This window comes from Saccostrea cucullata, unplaced genomic scaffold (genome assembly GCF_032062105.1).
Source record: "Saccostrea cucullata isolate Sc308-1 unplaced genomic scaffold, CSIRO_AGI_Scuc_v1 ctg8827, whole genome shotgun sequence".
Taxonomy (NCBI): domain Eukaryota; kingdom Metazoa; phylum Mollusca; class Bivalvia; order Ostreida; family Ostreidae; genus Saccostrea; species Saccostrea cuccullata.
Window position 1 is genome coordinate 1 of NW_026925602.1, and position 26,291 is coordinate 26,291.

The window sequence follows — 26,291 nt, forward strand, 5'->3', positions numbered from 1 at the left end:
AGAGAATGAAAAAAATAATTTTCATTTATTTGACTTTTTCCATCAGTAAGCAGGGCTGATAATTTTAGTTTAATTTTCAATGATGAAAAAGTAAGAAGAATCAATTGGAAGAGAAATTTTGTCGTTATACCTTAAAAATTGTGTTCCTATACAAAGAACTATATCCGGTATATTGCATATATTTACCCCCACAAAAGTCAAATTTTGAAAAATTCTTGAAATGTACTGAATTCCATAAATTGTATGAAAATAGGAATTAACAAAACATAACATAGTTTCAAGGTAGTTAATTGACTATTTTTGATTTTATGACGCCACAAACTCGTCCGATTTTATATCCTTTTTTTAGAAAAAGGACAAAATGGATAAAATTTCTTCAATTTTAGCTATAAAATTTATAGAACACAAGTTTGCTCAGGAACGATATTCACATATTTCATTGATATTATCAATTTACAAATTATATCAAAACATTGAGCCTGGCCTCAAGACCATAAATTGAGAAAACAGACTTAAGTCAAAATTTTGATTTTTAATATCTTAAATTTCATTCAATGTACTAAGGGTATTACCTTAAAATTTTGCAATTGTTCGAACCACTTCAATTCAAACATATGATGAAAATTTTATTTTATTATTAAAATTAATTCTAAAGTTATATCAATTTGAAATTTTGAATTAATTCTGTTCTCAGTTTATGGTCTTGGGGCCTGATCAGACCTGCGCTTGGTGATTTTTACTCAAAATATTGACGCAGTTTTTTTTTTTTTTTACATTTTTCTATATAAATCATGGAAATTTTAAATTTACGTTATTTTTGTGACGTCATTTTAAACATTTGACGTCACTGATGACAAAAATGTTCAGTGCTTTGAAGTCAGCAAATATCCCCCTGTGATAGAACATTATTATAATTTCTCCGTGAAAATTTGAATGGGGGGGGGGGGCGAAAATTGGTCATTAATGAATAAAGTCCTTTGTGCGTAAAAGTCTAAAATTTCTAATGTTCTGCTGAGCGGGCATGACAGATCGATGTTTGGACTTTGAATGAGATGTTGGACCGGTCGATGAGATGTTGGACCACTTACGTCACAGAATAGGCGGAGCTTAATCTCATTTTCATTCGCTAGTGTTCAAAAGTGACGGACCTGATGTTACATCACGGAAGAAAGTACAAAATACATGTATGTCAAACCAAAAAACTGAAAGGTGTAACAAAATATTGTTACACCTTGGAGAGGACTTATATAGGCCATGCCTGATGTCCGATCCAATTATGTACTTTAACATAATAAAATATTGATTAAATAATATATATATATATATATATATTTATTGACCGAGTTCTCAGACAAGAACTCAGACATTCTCAGACAAGAACTCAAAAAAAATGCGTTTTGTCGACCCTCTTCCCAAACTCTCTGGCTTCGGCGTCAGGCAGACAGGTGTGTTTGGGTCCGACGAAGCGCAAGTTGCCCTCAAACTACGTCAATAAATGCATCTTTTTAAAAACGGAGTTGGTCAAATAACTAAAACAGGTTATTACGGTCAGAAGTATTTGCCTGAAGTTACTCTGTTAACCCTCACTCTCTGCAGCCTTCTATACCTTTTATTATGCACCCACTGTTAGATAAATAAGATTCAAGATGTGGACCAGTTAACTAAAGCATATTTTCTATCTCATAAACTATTCTTCTGCTTAAATTAATGAGAGGCCCATGGGCCACTTCGCTCACCTGAGCAACTAGCTAGGTAAAAGCAAAAATAGGTACAGTATTGAAGTTTAGATATAAAAGTTAGTTCCAGGGAGGTGGGGAGGGGAGTAAATGAACAAACTTAAATCAATTTTTTTCCACAGAAGCTTTTAAATTAATTCAAATATGGTACATATTGGCTTTTCTGTTCATATGATGATTTTATTGATTTAGCCTTTATATTCCTATGTATAACAATGATCCACTACAGTGGCTCCTCTATTCTCCTGGTTGGTCATAATTTGAACAAATTTCAATCTAAATTACCTTTTTCTCGAGGAGAAGATTTTTAAAGATTTTTCCTATGTTGAACTTTAATACCCCATTGTGGCCCCATCCTACTCACGAAAGTCATGAATTGAATACACCTGAATCAACAATACCAGAGGATACTTCCACTTAAGTTTCATCTTTCCTGGCCCACAGCTCGAGATTTTTAGATTTTTTCTATACATTCCTATGTTGTACTTTGATTCCCCATGCATTGTTGCCACATCCTACCCCTGGAGTCATGATTTGAACAAATATGAATCTACACTACGTGGGGATGCTTCCTCACGAGTTTCATTTTTCCTGGCCAAGTCGTTCTTGAGAAGAAGATTTTTAAAAGATGCAATTAATTTTCCACTAAATCATAATGATCTCCCCTTCGAAGAGGACATGTCTCTTCATTTAAAAAAAAAACTTGAATTCCCTTTCCCAAAGGTTACTTTGTACTAAATTCGGTTGAAATCGGTCTAGTGGTTCTTGAGCAAATGTGATGGAAATGTGAAAAGTTTACGACGACAACAACGACAGAAAACGGACACATTTTAATCAGAAAAGTTCACTTGAGCCTTCAGCTAAGGTGAGCAAAAAATGAATGAGAAAATGAGCAAGCTCACATACCCCATGCTCCCTAAAAACTCGATGAGCCAGCCCCGTGGGGATCCGGGTTAGAATAGGTCCTCAGTACCCCCTTGCTTGTCGTAAAAGGCGACTAAATGGGGCGGTCCTTCGGATGAGACCGTATAAACCGAGGCCCCGTGTCACATCAGGTGTGGCACGATAAAGATCCCTCCCTGCTCAAAGGCCGTAAGTGCCGAGCATAGGCCTAAATTTGTAGCCCTTCACCGGCAATGGTGACGTCTCCATATCAGTGAAATATTCTGGAGAGGGACGTTAAACAGTATACAATCAATCAGTCAATCGATGAGCCAAAATCCCTGGAAAAAATTAAGGAATTTCCTGTTTTACTAATTATTTGTCCATTATTTATACACTGAATTGACGGTGGATTTTTCCGTTATTTCCCGATCATAACAAGGAGCACGGGTGTGATCGGTCGGCAGAAGATGCTCACTCCTCCATTACACCTGATTCCACCTCTGATTATTCGAAGATTTTAAAGAATTTATTTATTTTCAGAATATGTAATCCCCGTCCCCCAGTACCCTGACCCGAGGGCCCTGAAATGAATCATTTTGAATGAGGCATATTTCTCCATCATAAATAAGTACTTAGCTCATTTGCATAATACACATGAGTAAAGGAAAAATGATGGAAAAATTTTTCAAAGAATTCATGTATTTTTACTATGATCATTAGAGTCCCCCTTACAATAAAACCCCTGAACCAAGGGCCATGAATTTCACAATTTGGGAAGAGCTAGGCACTATTGCTCATCATAACTATGTACTTAGTTACCTGGTAGTTTATTAAAAACCCAGGATTAGAGGAAAAGATTTTCAAAGAATTAATATATTTTCACGATATAATTTATAGAGCCCCCCCCCCTTGAACTAGAGCCCATAACACAGGGCTACCGATTTCAAAAAAAGGCACTCTTGTTCACCATAACTATGTATTTTGTTAGTTTGTTTATTACCCAGGAACAGAGAAGATTTTCAAAAAAATAATGTATTTTCACTATATAATCGAAAAATGTTCAAAATAATAAATAATCAATAGACCCCCCCCCCCCTTTCACTAGAACACGTGACCCAGGGGCCAACAATTTCATAAATTTTTGAAGCGGCACTCTTGGTCATAATAATTATGTACTTAGTTTGTTTATTAACCAGGAGTAGAGAAGACAATTTTCAAGAAATAATGCACTTTCAGTCACTATATGATCTATATAGCCACGCCATAACAGCAGAACTCCTGACCCTGGGGCGACATCTTCGCAAGCCAAGGGTTTTCGGTCCGGGGAGTGTTACGGACCGAAAAAACTTGGCTTGCAAAAATGCTGGGGCCATGAATTTCACAATTTTGGTAGATGGCTCACTGCTTATTACAATCATGCCAACAACTTGACAGCTTGATGTCCAGGAGTAAAGAAGAAGATTTTTTAAGACTGCATTTCATTTTGTAGTTTAGGCCCCACCTCTCAGGCCCCAGGGTTGGGGGGGGGGGGGGGCAGGGACTCTGAAATTCATAAATTTTATTTCCCTTTACCCATATATGCCATATGCTCAAATTGGCTGAAATTGGTTCAGCTTTTTAGAGAAGAAGTTGAAAATGTTCAAATATGAACGAACAACGCACAACGCACGTCACACGACGCACGCCGACGGACAAAAACGGATAGCAATAGGTCACATGAGTGACTTAGGTGACCTAAAAAGGCGTTTCACCTTTATGAAATATTTTAATGTCATCAAGAATTATTTCTCATATCAGGGTATCATTCAATAAACCTTTGGGAATGCAGCATTTTAAGTAAAGGGAGGTAACTCAAGCCATGAACAGGGAATGTTAGAGATCTCCATTATTATACCCCCCGCTTGAAAAGTGGGAGGGTATACTGTAATCGGTATGTCCATCCGTCAATCGCATTTTATTCCTCGTCAAACTTTTTTTTACTTGACAAACTTATGATATTCAAATTTGTTTTATTACATAAAATCCATACAAAATATTTTTAGGGTGTTTTCAAGTTTGTAATCTTTTTTTTAAAACGGGGTTAATAGTCTTATTCGAACAGAATTCTAATATATGAAGTAATTTAAATATATTCTAAAGAGAAGCAATCTTAATTAATTACTAGTACTTTCTGTAAATAATTAAGTAACAAGTTTTGAAGTTGTGTGCTGAATATGTTGGTTGGTGAATAAAACAGAAAATGGTAAATAAGCAACCTACATTACTGCTTTAACATTCTTCGAACTCCGGAGATTCTTTGTTTAAATAAACACGGAGCGATTTAAGTAAACAATGTGTGTATATTGTTCTTAATGAGACGTTTGGTTTAAAGATGAAGTAAGTGAATACAAGATCCAACCGGTCGTTAACTTTATCGGTTATATTTTGGAACAAAAAACCCCGAGGGGCCGCGGGCGGGACCCACCCGGGATGTTTTGAGCACTATCAAAAACTAACTTACAAGATGAGTGAATTTTCTGTTCTACAGATTTCTCAGTTTATAAAAAATGTATACACTATACGACGTGTACTTCAGCGGAAGACAGAGCATTTTCCCTCATTGTTTACAAGGAAAAAAAACATCCTTTCAACGCTAATTTTGTACATGTATATAGATAGAAAGATTCCAATAAAGTTCCAATAGCACAATATAACAATATCAAATAATCATATTAGAAAAAGGTAATACATCTAAGAAATGAGTACAATGAATTAGAATGAGCAATAACATTGTACATGTAAAGAACAGTTTTCGAGTTCAAAAATTCATAAAACATTACAAAATAGCTGTGTAGCAAACATGGACCTCCAGAACACCAGAGGTAGGATGAGATGCCATGGAAGATTAAGCATTCCCTGCCGATCGGTTTGCTCTGAGCACTTCGATTTGTAGCGTTATATATCCCTGTATTGCATATAAAAACTACACCAAAATAAGTTCCTTCTTACGGACATTTTTAGGAACCATAAAACTTCCATAATAACAGCGTACAGTACAATGATCGTTTTCCTACATGGCGCAGTAACCCGTCTGGACAAACATACATACGTCATTTTTAGTCAGAACCTACGTCATTAATGGAAGTTTTGTCTGCTATTGATGTCTGATGGTGACAGCGAATACGTAAATAGACTGACCCAGAAGACATTGGCATCGGAAAAGTCTATGAAATCACTAATATTACCTGCAAAAATCAACGCTCTGGTCTCAAACGCTTGATTTAATCACAAACTGAAAAGATCATTGGCAGGTTCTGGAAACAATCATTTAATCGTCAAGCAAATAAGGTACACCTTACATCCCGATAAAACAGTGAATCAAATTACTAAAGTTAACATAACTAAACCAATCAAACACTAAAGAAAAAATAAAATTTCAATGAGCAAAAAAATATATGAAATAACCATACTAACAACCTACTGAATGCGAAATATCACTGCTAAACTAAAATATACTATAACTTGTATATCCACTGACATATTTAATAACAATTACCCACTAAAACCGAGTAAATCTGTTCCACTAAAGCTTTGAAAACTAAGTAAAACTGCTCTTCTAAAACATAAAAACAAACTGATTCACTAAAACATACAATCAAACTACTCCACTAAAACATACACTTAAACTGGTCCATTAAATCGTTAGTTACACACTGTTATCATTTTGAATGTGTCTTCTCTTCTTGCAGTTGAAGAATGTTTATTTATACATTTTACATATACTTGTGACAGTTAAATAGATATTTTTTATCATATTCCTCATGAAACATTAAAATCTATTGTTTGAACAAAGTAAATAAAACTGCACAAACTGATCTTTTAAAGTTTGAGTGAACTGATATTTTTGTGAAATCATGGTTTTATTGATTCTTTCATCTCATTCAAGTATGTTTACACGGCGATGTTTAGAAAAACAACTCTTCTGGACCTGACCTTAATAGCGGAAACGAAATTAAAAAGACCAATAATTTCAATATCTAGTATTGCTGATATAATGTAAACAAAGTCTACTGTAAAATCCCATACAGATCATACACTAAAGAAGTGACGGAGAAATAATATTGAACTTTCCTGTCACACTTATTTTGATATTAAGGGATACTGGAGTAAGTGCTAAGTAAGGTAAAATTTTATATATGAGATTTCAATTTTAACCTGTTTTGATCTTATCAGTTTCTGCAGTTGTAAAATATAATGCCAAACCAATTTTATTATTTTTCCAGAGGATGTCTGGTGCGGTAGTGGACCACAAGATACTATAGAAACCAGAAGTCTCTGTCGAGACTGAAGCTCTACTGGTTTGTACTTATTATATAGCAAAGGAAAAGAAAAGTACTTAAGCAGTTGGGAATTGAAACTTTACAACAGCAATAAATAGAATAATGATCCTTGATTAAGTCTCATTATGTTCTTAGTGTACTCTACTTGCATGCCACATTATATTATAATCAGACTAAAACTGTATTTGGAGTAGCATTTTGAGAGTATATAACAGAAATTTCTATTTTTTGTAACTGTGGCAACACCGTTCATTGAAGTGAAAAACCGATACACAGAATTATGTACCTAATTGTAGTCTACTTGTGTGCCAAGTTATATTAAAATCACACCAAAACTGTAGGAGGTGTAGCATTTTAAAAGAATTTCACAGAAATTTTTATTTTTAGTAACCATGTCAACACCGTTCATCGAAATCAAAAACCGATACAAAGAATTATGCATCTTAGTGTAGTCTACTTGTGTGCCAAGTTATATTGAAATCAGACCAAAACTGTAGGAGGAGTAGCATTTTGAAAAATTTCACAAAAAAATCTATTTTTAGTAACCACGGCAACACCATTCATTGAAGTGAAAAACCGATACACAGAATTATGTACCTTAGTGTAGTCTACGTGTGTGCCAAGTAATATTGAAATAAAACCAAAACTGTAGGAGGAGTAGCATTTTGAAATATTTTACAGAAATTTCTATTTTTAGTAACCACGTCAACACCTTTCATCAAAATCAAAAACAGATACTCAGAATTATGTATCTTGGTGTAGTCTACTTGTGTGCCAAGTTATATTGAAATCAGACCAAAACTGTAGGAGGAGTAGCATTTTGAAAGAATTTCACAGAAATTTCTATTTTTAATAACCACGTCAACACCTTTCATCAAAATCAAAAACAGATTCTCAGAATTATGTATCTTGGTGTAGTCTACTTGTGTGCCAAGTTATATTGAAATCAGACCAAAACTGTAGGAGGAGTAGCATTTTGAAAAATTGTTTACAGACAGACAGACGGACGGACGACGGACGCATTACTATCGCATTTTTATTTATAAGCTCTTCTGGTCTCTGACCAGTAGAGCTAAAAAGGAAGGAGTGCGACTCAAGAAAAATGCAGCGAAAAATTTAAGACAGTGCCCCACTCTTAGATAATACTTCCCTCTAAATAAGGGAAATACAATCCCACTTAACGATAATTAACCACAAATATCACTTACCCAATATAAAAAATAATTACACAAACTCACTAAATTAAAGAATACGTGTAACACTAACCAAGTAAAACAAAGATACACTAACCCACTAAAACAGAGAATTATATTGTCCCACTATGACCCACTTAAACATAATATATGTATAACATTGATCCGCTAAACATAGAATATCACTGACCCAATAAAAAAAAAAGATTTACACTTCACCAAATAAAACACGTACGTGTACATGTATCAACTAAAACACTAGAACACAACATAACAATGCCCAATAAAAGAATATATGTGAAAGTATCAAGATAAGATTCTTCTCATATTTCTTATATTTAAAAATTAATAATGAAATTTTTACAGAATTGAGAAGACAGTATAACTAGGTGATGGTATCTGTGATTGAATTTGATCGTTTTATAGTAGAGACAAGGTCAGGTCAAGGTCAATACCCTTTTCCTGGACATTAATGATAAAAATTAAAAAAAATACTGTTGCAAATTATGTGATCAATTTCAAAAGATTGAACAGGTTTTTTTTTTCTTTTTGCATAAAAAGATACTATTATGAAGGGTCTATAAGATGATATTACCAAATCAATATAAATAATGCAACTAAAATGGATATTGGCTTATCCGAATTTTCTCTACCTTTCTTACTTTTTAAAGGATTTATTAGTTATTTTTATATGCTTCCTATATTTAAATTTTTCTCGTTTTCACATAAAGACACAAAATTATACAAAAGCAAAACGTTTTGGTCGTCTAATACTAAGAGAGAAAAATCACTTTTTACGGATTTTTTGATCAAATCTGTGCTCAGATTGGATGCTTATAAAAGCTTACATAGTTCTAATTTGTTTGAAAACACATATTTATTTGATATATTTAGGAAATTTACACACTTATTATTAATTAAACTTACATTTGAAAATTTCTTAAAGTCTTTGTTTGTGTAAGAATTATACATGTAGCTAAATTCATTATTCTATTATAATTTTAAGAGACAGAAAAGAAGATATTTTCATAGGCCACCATTCCAAAAAAAAAAAGTTTTATTATTTCTATTTAAAATGTAAAATTGTGAGGAAAGAAAAGTATCGGTGGTATTTTAAATCTCTTACACCTTAATATGTAAGAGATTTCAGCAAATGTACTTTGAATTTTTCATTTAGTCAGAAACCAGAGAAGAATCCTACCTTAAATTTTATTCAGTGGTAAAGGAGGAGTTACCGACATAGGGTACCCTTCTGTTCAATATCATAGAGAGAATGGCAGTATTAATTTTTTCTTTATTACAAAATGATACTTTCACAGATTCTTTATTACAAAGTGCTATTGTGCACCTCCTACATGTATTTTACTTTTTGATCTGACACTTATTTCGGGTCTTCCAAAGGAAAACATGGACTTTGTCATTTTAATCATAGGGGAGGCGGGGTATTATTCATTGAGCTCAGTGCTCACAGTCCCTTAGTTAATTCATGGGATTCGTTTTCATTCTTTAAAGTAAATACGAGTAACTCATGGATTCTCTATCGCTTGAAAGGATTTCACTGGCTTGATAACAAAATCAGGAAAATTACTGCAAAACAAGAGATTTCATCGACTTACTTAAAGAACCGTCAGACTTAAGGAATCAGTTATGACTATGTGTAAGGAATCATACTGCCTCTTTAAAATAAGCATTTAAACAAGGGAGACGACTGCTTCACTGCCAGAGGGGATTTATCTGTCGCACTAAAGCTTGGAGTTTCACTGCCTCAATGACAGAAAAGGATGTTTCCGTATCACTAAATCTTGAGATTGCACTACCACTAAAACATATTATACCAGTAAGATTTCTTCGTATCCCACTGTTGTGAGATGTGTATTGTTTCATCATGTATATTATTAGTAACATTAAGTTTCTTGAACATTCCAGAGTGGTCAACATGTTCGGTAATTTTCTAGAACATTCTTGAACTTTGTGTATGTCCAGAACTTTCCAGTAATATCATGTACTTACAACTTCTAGAATATTCTAGATTTATAATATTGTATAAATACCCTGTCCATTCGATGCATAGGGATACATTGTCGTATAAGCATCATTGAGGTATTACTGGGATATAATTTCACTGGGACATTGTGTGCAGCAACGGACACTCTGATGTATGTATTTTTAGATTTTTGCTAAGTTTGTAATTAATGTTTTGTATATTACTGTAAATAAATTATTGTTAAGTTTAAACTGTGTGATTGATCTTTGCTGGCATTTAGGGTAATTCTGACCCATAACAGAATTGGGGGCTCGTCCGGGATAAAGAATTTCTTGCACTTTTGCAGTTTATTGTCAGAATTTTGTTTATTGAACCGTTAAATTTGATTATAAGCCAGCAGAAATCAACATGGTGTTTTCGGTCACAGACTTTCTTAGTTCACCAAGTGTTCAGGTTTTTGATACGTTAAAGAAGGATGACTTGATCGCATTAGGTTTGCATTTTGGGTTAGATGTTAAATCCTCTCAGAGAAAGCAAGACATTAGAATTAAGGTTGCAAACAAACTAGTAGAAGAAAACGTCTTTGGAAAATATGATCTTCCAGAATATACAGTTAAATCAGAGTTAGGCTCTTTTAAAATGGCAGAATATCAGTTTCAATTAGAGTTAGAGAAAATGCGATTTGAAAGAGAAAAATTAGAAAGAGAAGATCGAATAAGAGAAAGAGAGGAGCGAGAAAGAGAGAGAGAAGAACGAGAGCGTGAACGAAAATTTGAATTAGACAAATTAGCAGCAGAAAGAGAAGAGCGTGCAATGAACTTTGAATTAGAGAAATTAAAATTACAAAACCATAAAGAACCGTCAGTTGTCAAAACTGAATTTGACGCAGCAAAAAATATCAGATTAGTTCCAAAATTTCAAGAAAAATCTGTAGACAAATATTTTCCCCAATTTGAAAAAGTCGCAGAGAATCTTAAATGGCCACAAAATGTTTGGTCAACGATGTTACAAAGTGTACTGGTTGGCAAAGCAGCTGAGGTGTACTCTGCACTAGGGGTAGCTGAGAGTTCAGACTATGAGAAGGTCAAGGCGGCAATATTAAAAGCATATGAATTAGTACCTGAAGCATATAGACAAAAATTCAGAAAGTATAGGAAGTTTGATAACCAAACATTTGTTGAATTTTCACGAAAGAAAGAAGATTTATTCGATCACTGGTTTAGATCTAAGAAACTTGATAAAACTTTTGCTAATTTGCGCCAAGTCATTCTGGTAGAAGAGTTTAAGGAATGTGTTCCTCAAGATTTGAAAACACATTTAGAAGATAAGAATGTGCCAGAGGCGTAGTCACAAACTTAAAAGTGGGGGGGGCTCAACTCCAGAAATTCTTTGAAAAAAAAAAACCAAACTTAAAAGTGGGGGGGCTCAACTCCAGAAATTCTTTGACAAGCAAAAAAAAAAAAAAAAAAAAAAAAAAAAAGGAAAGTTCCCCAAACTCGAAAATCCTATTTCGTGGGGGGGGGGGGGGGGGGGGGGGGGGGGGGGGGGGGGGGGGTAGAGGCCAACTTTTTCAAAGGCAAGTTACTTTGAAATCCATTCAATGAATATTTCATATAGTAAAGGTAATGTTGGGGAAAATAGCTGTGATTTTGTTCTTCTTTTAAAAAGTGGGGGGGCACAGACATACTCTTGCCCCCCCACATATGAAAGTGGGGGGGCTAGTGCCCCCGCTGCCCCCCCTGTGACTACGCCTATGTGTGCAAACTCTTGAAGAGGCAGCAGTCATATCTGATACTTATGCCCTGTCTCATAAAAAGAATTTTGTATCAAGATCTCAGACTAGCAGTAATTCTACCAATTCAGACACATATAAAAAGAGTGGTTCAGGGTCTCAGTCTTTCACAAGTTCCCAGTCTCCATCCCAAGGTGGTTCTAAGTCCGGTCAAGGACGTTTTGAAGGATCTTCTGGAATAGAGTCGCTTCCTACTTGTAGTTATTGTAAGAAAAAAGGTCATCTGATCAGTGAATGCTTTAAACTTAAGAGAAAAAATGAGTTTGATAAAACTCAACCACACGCTTGTGCGGCAGTTAGAGGTGATAGAGAAGCCTTAGTTTCCATTTGTTCTGACACTCCTGATGTCCAGGGTTCACAGTCCAGTTCTATTGATTCTATGGAGGATTATAAGCCCTTTATGTCTCAGGGATTTGTTTCACTCGGTGACTCTAGCGAAATTAAACCTGTCCAGATTTTGAGAGATACTGGTGCTGCACAGACGTTATTGTTAGAGGGCGTGCTTCCTTTGTCTGAGCAGACTTCTACTGGTGGGTCAGTTTTATTACAGGGTGTGGAGCTAGGCGTCATTGATGTTCCCCTGCATAGAATTAGTTTGAAGTCAGATTTAGTTACTGGACCTGTTATCGTAGGTGTTCGACCTACTCTTCCCGTTCCAGGCATTTCTTTGTTGCTAGGCAACGATTTAGCTGGTGGAAAAGTTGTACCAGATCCTATAGTTTGTGAGAAAATCACTCCAGATGTTATGTGCGATGATGAAGATGATGACATTTATCCAGCCTGTGCTGTTACTAGAGCGATGGCCAGAAGACGAGAAATGGAGGCAGACCATACTCAAGCCTTTGACGAAACGAATTCCTCTGTTGATATTGATTTGAATGACACTTTCTTATCTGACCTTGATGGCACTCAAACAAGCATGGAACCACACAATATCAAGGAGCAAGAGAAGAAAGAACTTTTACCAAAATTTGGTGGTGAGGATGATGAGTTGCATCCACTAGTTAGCCAAGGCAAGGACATCCTCAGCCGAGAACATTTACTCTCTGAACAACATAAAGACCCAGATATCATTCAACTTAGTAAGAGGGCACTTCCACCAGAAGAGGCTACTAAAGTTGGAGAATGCTTCTATATGAAAGATGGCATCCTTATGCGAAAATGGCGACCACCTGACGCTTCCCCAGATGAAGTGTGGCGTGTTGTTCACCAGATAGTGGTCCCAGCTGCTTATCATCGAGATGTCCTGAGTTTAGCTCACGATACGCCTATGGCTGGTCATTTAGGTATCAATAAGACTTATAATAGGATTTTGAGTCATTTTTATTGGCCTAAGCTAAGAAAGGATGTTTCGAAGTTTTGCAAGTCATGCCATGTCTGTCAGATGGTAGGTAAGCCAAATCAGAAGATACCATCTGCTCCTCTCCAACCCATTCCAGCTTTTGAAGAACCGTTTAGTCGAGTGTTGGTGGATTGTGTAGGACCTTTGCCTAGGACTAGATCTGGAAACCAGTATTTACTTACCATTATGTGTACATCCACTCGGTTTCCTGAAGCCATACCTCTTAGGAATATAAAGGCAAAGAGCATAGTTAAGGCCCTAACCAAGTTTTTCAGTTTTGTAGGAGCACCCAAGGCAATTCAGTCGGATCAAGGTTCAAATTTTATGTCGGGGTTGTTCCAGCAAGTCATGCATGAGTTGGGTATTAGGCAGTATCGATCAACTGCTTATCATCCTGAGTCCCAGGGAGCGCTAGAACGTTTTCATCAAACCCTAAAAACAATGCTGAAGACCTATTGTTACCAGTATGAGAAAGACTGGGACGAAGGGGTTCATCTTGTGCTATTTGCTGCACGAGAAGCAGTCCAGGAGTCTCTTGGGTTCAGTCCTTTTGAATTGGTGTTCGGTCATACAGTTAGAGGTCCTTTGAAATTGTTGAAGGAAAAGTGGCTGACTGAGACTAGTGATCTTAATCTTTTAGATTATGTGTCTGATTTCAAAGAAAAACTTTACAATGCTTGTAAATTAGCACAAGAAAATTTGAAGAGTTCTCAGATGAAAATGAAAATGTGGTATGACAAAGATGCCAGAAATAGGGTGTTTAAGCCAGGTGATAAGGTTCTTGTATTTTTACCTATTCCTGGTCATCCTTTACAGGCCAGATTTTATGGCCCTTATGAAATTGAAAGCAAGATCAGTGATGTAAACTATGTAGTTAAGACACCAGGTCGACGTAAAGAGAAACGGGTTTGTCACATTAATATGTTAAAAGAGTATTTTGAAAGGTGTGACCGAAATTCTGTAAAACCAGTTTCCACTTTAGCCAATGCTAAGACTGTTCAAAATTGTATTGAGAGTGATACGAGTGTAGAGATGAATGAGAAAGATTGTAATCAGAGTGTCCGCTTGAAAAATTCAGAAATTTTGGCTGATTTTGATGCCAAACTTGGACATTTGAACATTCATCAAAAAGAACAAGTTAAAAACTTGATGAATGAGTATCATCAAATCTTTTCGGATGTTCCAAAGAAAACTAATGCAGCTTGTCATGATGTCATAGTGAGTGACGTTCTGCCTATCAAACAACATCCGTACCGTCTGAATCCAATGAAATTGCAGTACCTAAGAAGGGAAGTGCAGTACATGTTGGACAATGACATTGTTGAACCTAGTAAAAGTGATTGGAGCTCACCATGTATTCTTGTGCCAAAACAAGACGGTTCGTACCGATTATGTACAGACTTTAGAAAGGTGAATTCTGTTACCAAAACTGATTCATACCCAATACCTAGAATCGATGACTGTATTGACAACATTGGAAACGCCAAATTTGTCAGTAAATTTGACCTGTTGAAAGGCTACTGGCAAGTGCCGTTAACAGAAAGAGCAAAAGAAATATCTGCTTTTGCTACACCAGATGGACTTTACCAGTATAAAGTAATGCCTTTTGGCATGAAAAACGCACCGGCAACATTCCAAAGGATGATTCACTCCCTTCTTCAAGACCTTGAGGGATGCGAGGCCTACATTGATGATGTCGTCATATACAGCAACACATGGGACGAACATCTCCGAATCATGCGTGCTTTATTTGACATTTTAGCTAAAGCAAACTTAACTGTGAATCTTAAGAAGAGCGAATTTTGTCATGCTTATGTAGAGTATTTAGGTCATAAAGTAGGTCAAGGTTATGTTACACCCATAATGGCTAAAGTGGAAGCTATTGCAAAGTTCCCGATTCCTACAAACAAGAAAGAATTAATGAGGTTTTTGGGCATGGCTGGGTTTTACAGAAAATTTTGTCCAAATTTTTCCTCAGTTGTTAGTCCACTTACAAATCTTTTGCAAAAGAGGGTTAACTTTGAATGGACAAAGGACTGTGAAAAATCCTTCCATAAAATCAAATCTGTCCTTATGAGCAACCCAGTTCTGTCAACTCCAGATTTTTCTAAGCAATTTAAGCTTACTGTTGATGCTAGTGATGTTGGAATCGGGGCAGCTTTGTTTCAAGAACATAGTGATAATGTAGATAGAGTTGTTTCTTATTTTTCAAAGAAACTTACAAAATGTCAACAAAACTATTCCACCATTGAAAAGGAATGCCTTGCTTTGTTGTTAGCCTTACAACATTTTGATGTTTATCTAAATGTTACTTTGCATCCAATTCTTGTATATACGGATCACAACTCCCTGACATTTTTGCATAAATTGTCAAACAAGAATCAAAGACTGATTAGATGGAGTTTGTTGTTACAAGAATACAACATAACAATTAAGCATATCAAAGGCAAAGACAATGTTATTGCAGATGCCTTGTCCAGAGTATCATGAACAAATTAGATTTTGTATTAATGTACATATGTTTTAACAAGATAAGTTTTCATTGACATTCAAACTTTTTAAGGGGGGAGGTGTTGTGAGATGTGTATTGTTTCATCATGTATATTATTAGTAACATTAAGTTTCTTGAACATTCCAGAGTGGTCAACATGTTCGGTAATTTTCTAGAACATTCTTGAACTTTGTGTATGTCCAGAACTTTCCAGTAATATCATGTACTTACAACTTCTAGAATATTCTAGATTTATAATATTGTATAAATACCCTGTCCATTCGATGCATAGGGATACATTGTCGTATAAGCATCATTGAGGTATTACTGGGATATAATTTCACTGGGACATTGTGTGCAGCAACGGACACTCTGATGTATGTATTTTTAGATTTTTGCTAAGTTTGTAATTAATGTTTTGTATATTACTGTAAATAAATTATTGTTAAGTTTAAACTGTGTGATTGATCTTTGCTGGCATTTAGGGTAATTCTGACCCATAACACCACCTATATATGCAAGGGAATAATGCTCACGAAAAAAGAAAAACACAGAGATTTATACCAAAAGACGATATTGTCTTGGTGAATGTGTAAATCTGTCTGGTAGTGCAATATAAAATCCGTCCGAGGACTTAAATCCTGTGATAAAATCTAGAAAAGTATCACTACTGTTTAAAATAGCTGCTGCACAGAATCCAATTTCATGTGAATTTTACAGACAAAACCCTCTTTAATTTTTTGCTTGATCTAATTTCCTTCTTTAAAAAATACTGAATTATGCATACATATGGTGGTGTGGATTTATTAATGAAGCAATCTCACAGCAAATTAGTACCAATGGACAAGTTCCTGGGAATCTAGGACCATCAAATAGAATCAATATAAAAACCTGTTAGAGTACGTCCAGGAAATAAACTCCCCAGCTCTGCTTTAATGTATCAGAAGAAAGAGTTAGCGTCAAAAGCTTACAATCAGAGAAACCAGGCAAAAAAATCCTATCTTAATTTCTCGGCTAAAAATTTCGATTTTGTTTTCCATGGTCAATAACCTTTTTCTTTTTTTCTCATTTTTAAAGAATAGATAAAAAAATCTAAGTCGATTCTGTATCTGTACTCTGTGAACTTCTGAGCAGCGTACAAGGTGGTTTATAATTGGATAAACTAATAGCTTTAAAATTCTAACTGTGAAAAAAATTAACGCGAAATTAAATGGTGCTTTTATTTTTCCTTCTCTCTCTCTCTCTCTCTCTCTACGATTCCCCCTAATCAATTTTAAGAAATTTCCAATTATTTCATAAAAATATCCCTTAAAAGACGTATTTTAGACATCTCGTTAAATTAAATTTTCCCCTTTCATTAATTATGTTATTTTACGAACAGCATTAATGTAAAGCGACCATTCCTTCCAGGACATGGAACAAATAACGATGAAGGCTTACCTTTGGTACGTATAATTCCAGACTTATATGACCGGTGCCTGGTCAGTTCCTACCCCGGTCTGATCAGGTGTCAGTCCTGTGTACGGGCACATCTACAGCTGATTACGGTATCTCAGTAAGTATAACATAGGTATAATTCCTACAGTATAGACTTCTGTAAGCCTCCGTCTCACAATCAATACTGGAGCGATATCACAGCGCTGCCTTCATAAGTAAACTCCAAATCAATTCTTTTTTACATGGCTTTATTAAAAACAAATCACAGACATATTTGAGTAAATGAGAAGTGTAACGAGTCGGCCCGCGAGACACGTGAGGGGTTTACTGAGTCCGGAGGCGGGGGTGGACAGACGGAGGGGTGAGGGCGGATTTGGAAAAAACATTATCATGAGAGGGGGATGCAGGGCGAGAGGCTCTAATGGGTCCTTTGCTTAAAAAAAAAGCTGCTTGAAATTTGTAAGTTGGATAGATCCAGAGAATTTAAAGGAAGATCTAACAAGAGTTCTATTTAAGATGTGAATTCTAAGGTACGGTGTTTGCATATGCATGCAGGGAAGGGTAAAATACATAGAGATACGAGAGAGTTAGAAAAATTAAGAACATTAACATGAAGCATAAAAAGAAATTGTTAGCATCATGATTTATGTTTGGTTCATTTGGCCCATGTTTATTTTTCTCGGTTTCGGAAATCGTGATTTTAAAAAAAAAGTTGATGTATCATAATTCTTTATTATAAAATAGTGTTTTGACGTCATCGGATCATTTATAGCAGTGAGTCAGTACAAATATATATTTATATAGATAGAAATAAAAATAATTACATGTTTTGAAATACAATTCTAAAAACTGTTTGTGACAGGTTGGTCTTTGTGCTTTGCTGTTTATCATAGTTCAATGTACACGACTGTCACTGCCAGTCTCTAAGAGATCGCATTACAGGGCAATGCCGATAATCGGATCAATCACAGTACTGAAAGGTTGGAACCACATTTTGTTTTGTTTTTTTATTTTTTAATTTTTATTTATTTATCGAGACGCAGCCACTTGTCGTAGGGGATCCCGATTTAAGACATTTACTTGGTACTCTTGATTAGGTCCTCTCAGCAGTGAGGGATCTTTTTGTGTCAGCAGCTACTGCGATACGGGACCTCAGTTATATATATACAGTCTCTAGTCCGGTAAAACGGTTTTCACGAACCGCAATGGGATTCGAACTAACGACGTAAGGATCAACTCCCTACTCCACAACTCTAGAACAAAGGCTCTAATCACTGTGCCAATAGGGTGATCTGCATTTTAAATATTTCAGTTGTAACATATTTGTGCTAGTATTTTTCCCACCACAACTTAAATAAAATTGAATATTCACTTCCTTTGAATGCTTTTATTATAAAAATAAAGACTATTTTCGGCGATGCTTTATATCCTTGGGTATAAAAAAAAATCGAAAATTCCACTTACATTTAATGACAAATTTTGACTTCTATTGTCCTTACCTAAATCTAGCCAATTGCATTGTCATGGCCATGATCTGAACAAACTTGAACATACAATCAGTCAAAAGCTTTTCATTTTGTTACTCTGTATGGGTCAAGCCTACAGCCTACATCGCAAATCTGAGTGAGTGAGTATGAGTCAAAAATTAGAAATTAATAGTACAACTGTACCTACTCTCTGCTCCGCTGTAACAGGAATGGCACAGCCTGTAAAGTGTGTCTTACATTTATACTAGTGAGACAGTCTATTAGAAAGGGGTGTCAGGTTACTCCATAATAATTCTAATTAAGGTCACTAGAATGATTCATGAAATAGATCATAAACATCACATACGTAAAACACTCCATAGTTAAGTTGTTTTCATATACATAACATCACTGTATACTTTGTCATAGGCTCTCAGACTTATGGCGTCAATGTTCCAGGTTTGCTCTGGCCCAAAATACCACTCTGACAGTTTTTGATAGACAACAGGACAGAGATTAACTTTCGTGCTGATTTATCAGAGGAAGGATACGCATAAGTACAATTCTCAGTTAACCTCGGACTTTCAGAAAGGCGTGTTATATTCGATGTTATATAATTAGCGTCCGAAATTTACACAACTTTCATTCACCTTTAAAATATACATGGGATAGAAATTCGGGCGAATGTCAACGAGTGTAGCGTATCCTATAACAGTGTCTCGTGCGACAACGAGGTGGGGCTTAAGTTGTCTCATCGTTTTCAACATTGAGAATCTATACGAACTATCTATGAGAATTGCCATTTGACAAACACTAATTAAGTAGCGCCGAGAATGCCACGCCTTACTGAAAATCCAATGTTTACTGAGAATTGTACTACTTTTGTGCGATTTTATGTTTGTCTATCTGTCTGACCGTTAGAAAATATTGTCCGCTCTAGATTACTTCATGTTTATAAAAGATGGTTTTGAGTTTAGGAAATGGGGTTGCAATGACCTACAAGTTTGTCGTAGTCTTAAATCAAGGTCAAAGGTCAAGGTCACCACTGGTTTTTCATTAATGAGACAGCAAAATAGCTTCCAGGATATTACTCTAAACCTCGAGTGGAATATATTCATACTTGAAAATTTATGTACCCGGTATTTTTTCGTGTATCTAGCGCCGATAACATTAGCAAATGAAATATTGATTTATCTTACAGACATTTGGATTATAACATCGGAAATGAGTATGGAAAAATAAATAAATCAATCAATAGATAAACGTAAATATATAAGGGTTAAGAAATGCGTTTTTGTCAATATTTTCCTCCACTTAATGCATTACACATCCTGATCTATTGTTATACCTGTACACCACTTTTCCTCTTTGATGTTCTGTGATTGACTGGCAAATGCGTAAAAATATTGCCAAACTTTCATTCTAGTGCTTTATCAATGATAACAGACATTAATTTACAAAACATCGCCCGACTCCGATACACCAGGCAGGCGTCCCTTGTGTACTAAGATACTGAAGCAGTGTCCAATCAACGCTCTTATTAAATAAACAGACGCAATTTTCGCTGAACTTCAAGGTTCCACTGCGCACAAAACACTGCCTAAATACAGCACTATTACAGTAAACAGAACTCTAGAAAGAGCACCGAAAACAGAGAGGTAGGGTTTAAAAGGTTTTTTTTTTAAGTTGATCGACTGCCATAGTGATAGAAAAAAATATTATTGATTCAAATCAGAATTTAAACTGAGCATTTGTTCATGGAAATCAGTGGAAGCTTTCTTACATTCTAAAATCAAGTTAAGGGACCCCGACCCTCAGCCAGGAAGGACAACTCTTTAATTTATAATTTAATTGAAAAAGTCTTTAAATGAAGCTTGAAAATTAAATATTTTCATGCAACAATTTTCATTATATGTCTCTCTATATGCTTCAAGGTTCTTTGCAAAGCTCCATAAATCACTTCTAATTTCATATCATGTTAATAAATATTGGTATCTAAAAATTACGACGGCGTATTCGTGCCATTTTAACAATGTAGAATTTTTTTTTTAATCGTTTGAACGATTTAAGAAAACGTTTGTACGATTTAACAAATTGTTTGTACAATTTAATAAATCGTTTGTACAATTTAATAAATCGTTTGTACAGTTTAATAAGTCGTTTGTACGATTTAATAAGTCGTTTGTACGATTTGATAAATTGTTTGTACAATTTAGTAAATCGTTTGTACAATTAATAAATCGTTTGTACAATTTGTTTGATAAATCGTTTGTACAATTTATTAAATCGTACAAACAATTTATTAAATCGTACAAACAATTTTTTAAATCGTACAAACGTTTTCTTAAATCGTAAAAACGGTTTCCTAAATTGTTCAAACGATTTATAAAAATCGTACAAACTATTTTGATAAATCGTATGAACGATTTAATAAATTGTACAAACGATTTAACAAACAAATTGTACAAACGACTTATTAAATTGTACAAACGATTTATTAAATTGTACAAACGATTTTTTAAATTGTACAAACGATTTATTAAATTGTACAAACAAATTTTCTACATTGTTAAAATGGCACGAATACGCCGTCGTAAAAAATGCTTTTTCGGGATAAAAATTTTCTAATTTTAATTAGACCTTTCTGAGAAGTTCAAAGAACCTTGAAGCACACTGAGAGGCATATAATGAAAATTGTTGCTTGAAAAGATTTAATTTTCAAGCTTCATTTAAAGACTTTTTGAATTAAATTATAAATTAAAGAGTTGTCCTTCCTGGCTGAGGGTCGGAGTCCCTTAAGAATATGCCCCGTTTGTTATAGATGTGCTCCAGAAGGGATCGTGGCCTCCGTGCTTTACTTCTTAGAGAAGAGATGCCTCTCAGAAAGACTCAGTGAAATATGACCTTGACCAGTACTTAGACCTTGAAATTCAAAATAAGTACTCCCAGGGGTCTTATGTGTAAATTTTGAATGGAATTGTAAAGAGAAGACCGCCCTTAGAACAAATGAATCGATAAATTTTAGTTCGTTCCATGCTAGGGGTGTTTATTTATTTATTTAAAACAAACAGTTTAGTCATATATATTTTTTTCTCTTGGTTGATTTACTGGGTAGTGAATTCTATAATACTGTAAAAATGTTATTTTGTTGCATCAAGATCATGGACATTTTTTCTGTTCCACTAAGCATTTTAAAAATTAAGAAAAAACAAGATATACAAGTCATGTAAAATTTGCATTTTACTATTTCCTTTTATCCGATAGCTAGTTATCATTTTTTATGTTAAACAATACACACGTGATCATAGTTAGACTGTAAAAATGATCACGAAGACTTTATTTTCATTTTTGTTTTGACAAGGTATTTCAATTTAATGTTTATAACATTTTCCCTATCCGTGCAGGTTTTGATGTCTGCCCTATTGTGGTCAGTCGACTATTCGTCTGTCTTGGACATTAAACAATAAATCATTTGTCGATCAGATGCCAAATATGCTCATTTCATTTTGTATCTTATCTTTTGTTATATACATTTTGTACACTTGAAGGGAAACAAATCTATATATACAACATGGGCGTCGGAAGCAAATTGAAGGGGGGGGGGGCTAACCCAACCAAAAAAGGTAAATCCCTATTTTCAATGTCAACATAATTTTTGCTAAAAAAAAAAGGGGGGGATTAAGCTCCCCGCCCCCCCGTACCGACGCCTATGTACAACGAATCTATGAAATTCAATACTTTCAAATGAAATCCGTTAAATTGAAAAAACGAAATACGGATATAGCGACGTAAAATTCGCGGGTTCCCAGAACTTCGCTATAACCGAGTTTTACTGTATCCTTTCCAGTCTATCTCTCAGACTGTAATACACAGTGACTATGTTTTATATATTGCCGATAGGAAGGTCACACAGATTAAAACACTGGTTATATTTGACATCCTCATCATGTAAAATGTCAAACTTCTGTCATGGTCTGTGTACGTTGCCAAATGTGTGTATTTTGGTATACAACGTGTGCATGTGCAACTAATGCGATTAATGGACTGCTAGCTATTACTGCAGAGCGAGGGCCGATCCTCAGACGCTGGTCTACTCACATAGCTCCGGTGACTTCTGCTCGGATTGTCAATATTGTTTACGTTTGATGGATTAGCTGTAGAACAGACACAGCTGTATAATGCAGTAATTCATTAAGACCGATAAATTAAGATATAAAACACGGCATATCTTCCACATACTACTGTGTGACTGAGAACGCATTTAGAAATCAGTGACGGTCGGTATTGATTTCCCCCATTAGAACTCGTACACAGGGAACACGCCTTTGTCACTCGTCAAGGAAAACTGCTATTTATTTACCTTTAGAATGTTTAATCTAGGGTTCCTGTGAATAACGTTTGTAATGAGAAGGAATTAGTGTTTAAACACCGTATAAGCTGGCACGTGACGGTGAACATTACACGTGAGAGATTGGAGTTTATTTGAGTCCAGAACAGGAGACTGCAGAATAAGCGACAACTGCTTGGTTTACGGCGGAAGTAACGACATTACGACACACACCCCTCCGGCGCCCAGCTCTACACGCGGGGATGGTGAAGCGCCAGCGCGCGAGCTGTCGTGTGTGTGTATTAGGTATCTATCTGTTTACATCGGAGGATATACAAACCAGGAAATGATTTTCTGCATCTGTTGGTGCCTCTAGGTAAAGTTCATGAAGTAACACCTTACAAAGTGGCTATCGTGTGACTTCGTGTTTGTGTCGTTTGCTCTAAGAGAAATCTCTGCCATGCTCAGACGAGGAGTGTAATGGCCAGTCCTAACGATCTTCTGCTGCACGATGTCGTCTGCAACGAACCGTCTGCAGAGCGACAAGGTATTTTATTAATATATTTAAAAACATGTTAAAAATATGCATGGAATAAAATGTTTATTTCGCTCTGAGGTTTTTTAAGTAACGTTTATATAAATTAATTTCTCTGGTTCGTTTCATGATGGAAGGTATTAATAGAATCTCTGTAAGCACCAGATTTTGCCCTTGTTAACCAGTGATAAAATGAGTTCCAGGCATTGTCCGGGTAAAGTCGGGGGTCGTATCAAAAGAGCAGACGACTTCATTAGCCACCATTCAATTTCTAAATCTAAACGTTCACCGATTTTTGTTTCAGTCCACAAAGATGGCGGGAAGGGATGTCACTGTCGGGTGCTACAGAACGCTTACATGGAGGAGGAGGACGCCTACAACTTTATATGTCACGTGAACAACTCCTTTAACAAGTCGGGTGAGTACAATACCAGTGTCAAGGTAAAAAAAAACATACTGTTGAATTTCTATCTGTTTTGTTGGTCATGAATTTCTATCAGTTTTGTGGTCATTTATTTGTCGTCACAGTATGATATTTTGTCATCTTTCAGTGCTCGGGTTGTCCATGTTGACGATAGGCCTCGCTATTTCCGTTCTGTGCCTAACGTTCGGTGAGTATTCTCAATAGAACCGGAGAATCAATTGACATTGTATAGTGCACAGCACACTGACCACGGATCAGTAATGTAAATGAAGGAAATTATATTATATTGATTTCGAAATGACTACTGGACGTATGCTACATGAAATATGTCCGAGAGTCCTTTCTTTGTTTAGTGTCCATGCTTTATGAGTGGTATATCCGGACACAATGGTTAGTATAAAATTGTTACGGAACAACATCTTTACACAGTAGTCATTGTAACGGGGCAAAGTATCAGTAACGGCAAATGTTTAAATAAACAAGAAAAAACATCAAGCATTTAAGGATTGCCGTTTTGTCGAAAAAGCAGATCCACAAATTTACTTGGGTAAGGGAAAGGGCGAAGACTTGTACACCTTGCACATGTCATTTAGACTATATGTTCAATTTAATTAATTTCCAAGCTTTCAGTTCGAATCACGCATAATGCTGATAAAATGAAGGCTCATTAACTTTCAGACAACATACCTCAAAACTGTTAAGAGACCTTGCTACCTTCTCACTTTATATTTTGTTTAATTGTTGTTTTACGTCCACCAGAGATGTGTGATTGTAATTTTTATTTGTTTTAGGTATAATGGAGTTCAATAATTGCCCCTGTGAACCTCTTCTTCCATTGTTTCTCACTCTGAATGGTGCTGCATTGATGTTAAAATGTTTTCTACAAGGTGCCCGTATTATGTGCAATATCGCACCCCCCGAGGGGGAGAGACACTGCCTATACACTGTCACCGACATGTTGACGTTATTCCTCGTGTTTTGGGGGTTTACAGGTAAATACTGTTATTGTATTGTACCTGTGAATGTTTATGTAGGACGTGTATAAAAACTTGTTGCCTGGTCGTGTAGTAAATTCCCCATAAACAAATAATACAACAAGATTCCTCATCAAAATATTTAAAAATCCAGAAAATGTAATCTAAAGCTGTAAAAATTTATGAAATGTGGAATGCTTTCATCTTTGTTTTATTTCATAAATTTCCAAAGATGTCGCATTATACAGTTATATACTCTTATCTAGACTTTGTATAGAAAAACTTGTACTTTGTGTTGTATTGGATTCGGCTTATAGATATATTTTTTCTATCATTTTTTTTTGGAAGGCGCTGTCCTGGTGTACAATCTTCTGAAGATCGCGCAGACTGAAGACGAGCACGCCATACACTACTGTGACTACCACCTCCTCAGTATCGCCATTGCTGTCGTCACGGTGACGTTCGTCCTCATCATCTTCACTATCGTCTGCTACGCAATCCTCTGGTTCATTCACGATAAAATGGAGAGCTCGGACAAGTTCAAAGACTTCATCATAGAAAGAGAACTGGACAGGCGGAAACCCTCGTTATGTGTTGTGACCGGGTGATGAAGGACGCCTATAGAACGCCTTACTCAGATAATATTTCGCGGAGGTTCATCTTGCCTTTTCTTATTGCAATGTGCTGTTTGTTATATTTTTGATAAAAAATAGGAGAAAAGAAACACAGCGTGAGTTTTATGGTTTCTTTCACACGTTGAACAGGCAATATTATATTGAGGCGACAGGGTGGAAGCTGTCTTAAAATCAATTTCATGGAGAACGCATCAAGCCGAGATTTGCGTACGCAGTTTTTTCGCTTCTAATATCCGTTTACAACGATGATAATAAGTAATAAAATTCTCAGCAACTTTCAAGTGGTCTTGTATACACACCCTTTCATATATCTAATTTACAACCTAAAAATTCGAGAATTCCATACAGTGATATTGGTTTCTCTCTGTTGAGCAATAATACAGACTGACGCATTAGGAACTGTTATGATCACAAATCATTTCGACCCAGCTCATTATGGTACAGATGAAGCCAGGGATTGTTTTGTCTTATATTACAGTTCTACAGATACAATTAACACAGGGGACTAAAATAGCAAATTTCTTCTCGACCCAGTACTAGTAACTTTATCAAGTAGAACCCATGCGTCGAATTTTTAAAAATAACCTTTAAACTCGTCATTCAAAAATATACACTGAAAATGAAAAAAAAAATAATCAAACCAATGTTAATCTAGACAGATCAACGAGATTCATAAAAATATGCATGTGGAAAGCTAAGTTTCTATCGTACTCATGATATTTTTATCGTTCTGAATTTCAAAGCTACTAAT

General features: G+C 35.5%; 1 protein-coding gene across 1 annotated transcript; it reads left to right on the top strand.

Annotated features, from left to right (window-relative positions):
* The first annotated feature begins 22,602 nt into the window (after positions 1-22,602).
* LOC134269308 (uncharacterized) lies at positions 22,603-25,633 on the top strand. Its single transcript, XM_062751504.1, has 5 exons — positions 22,603-23,519; positions 23,812-23,925; positions 24,059-24,118; positions 24,723-24,923; positions 25,254-25,633. Exons 1-5 carry the CDS (start codon positions 23,453-23,455, stop codon positions 25,511-25,513), a joined length of 702 nt encoding a protein of 233 aa, XP_062607488.1. The 5' UTR covers positions 22,603-23,452; the 3' UTR covers positions 25,514-25,633.
* The last annotated feature ends 658 nt before the right edge of the window (positions 25,634-26,291 follow it).

What these genes read in the sequence shown, in the direction of transcription:
- LOC134269308 (XM_062751504.1), top strand. Translation starts at nt 23,453, where the DNA reads ATGGCCAGTCCTAACGATCTTCTGCTGCACGATGTCGTCTGCAACGAA. An exon ending in CAACTCCTTTAACAAGTCGG is followed by an intron (nt 23,926 to 24,058) that starts GTGAGTACAATA and finishes GTCATCTTTCAG; the next exon opens with TGCTCGGGTTGTCCATGTTG. An exon ending in CGTTCTGTGCCTAACGTTCG is followed by an intron (nt 24,119 to 24,722) that starts GTGAGTATTCTC and finishes TATTTGTTTTAG; the next exon opens with GTATAATGGAGTTCAATAAT.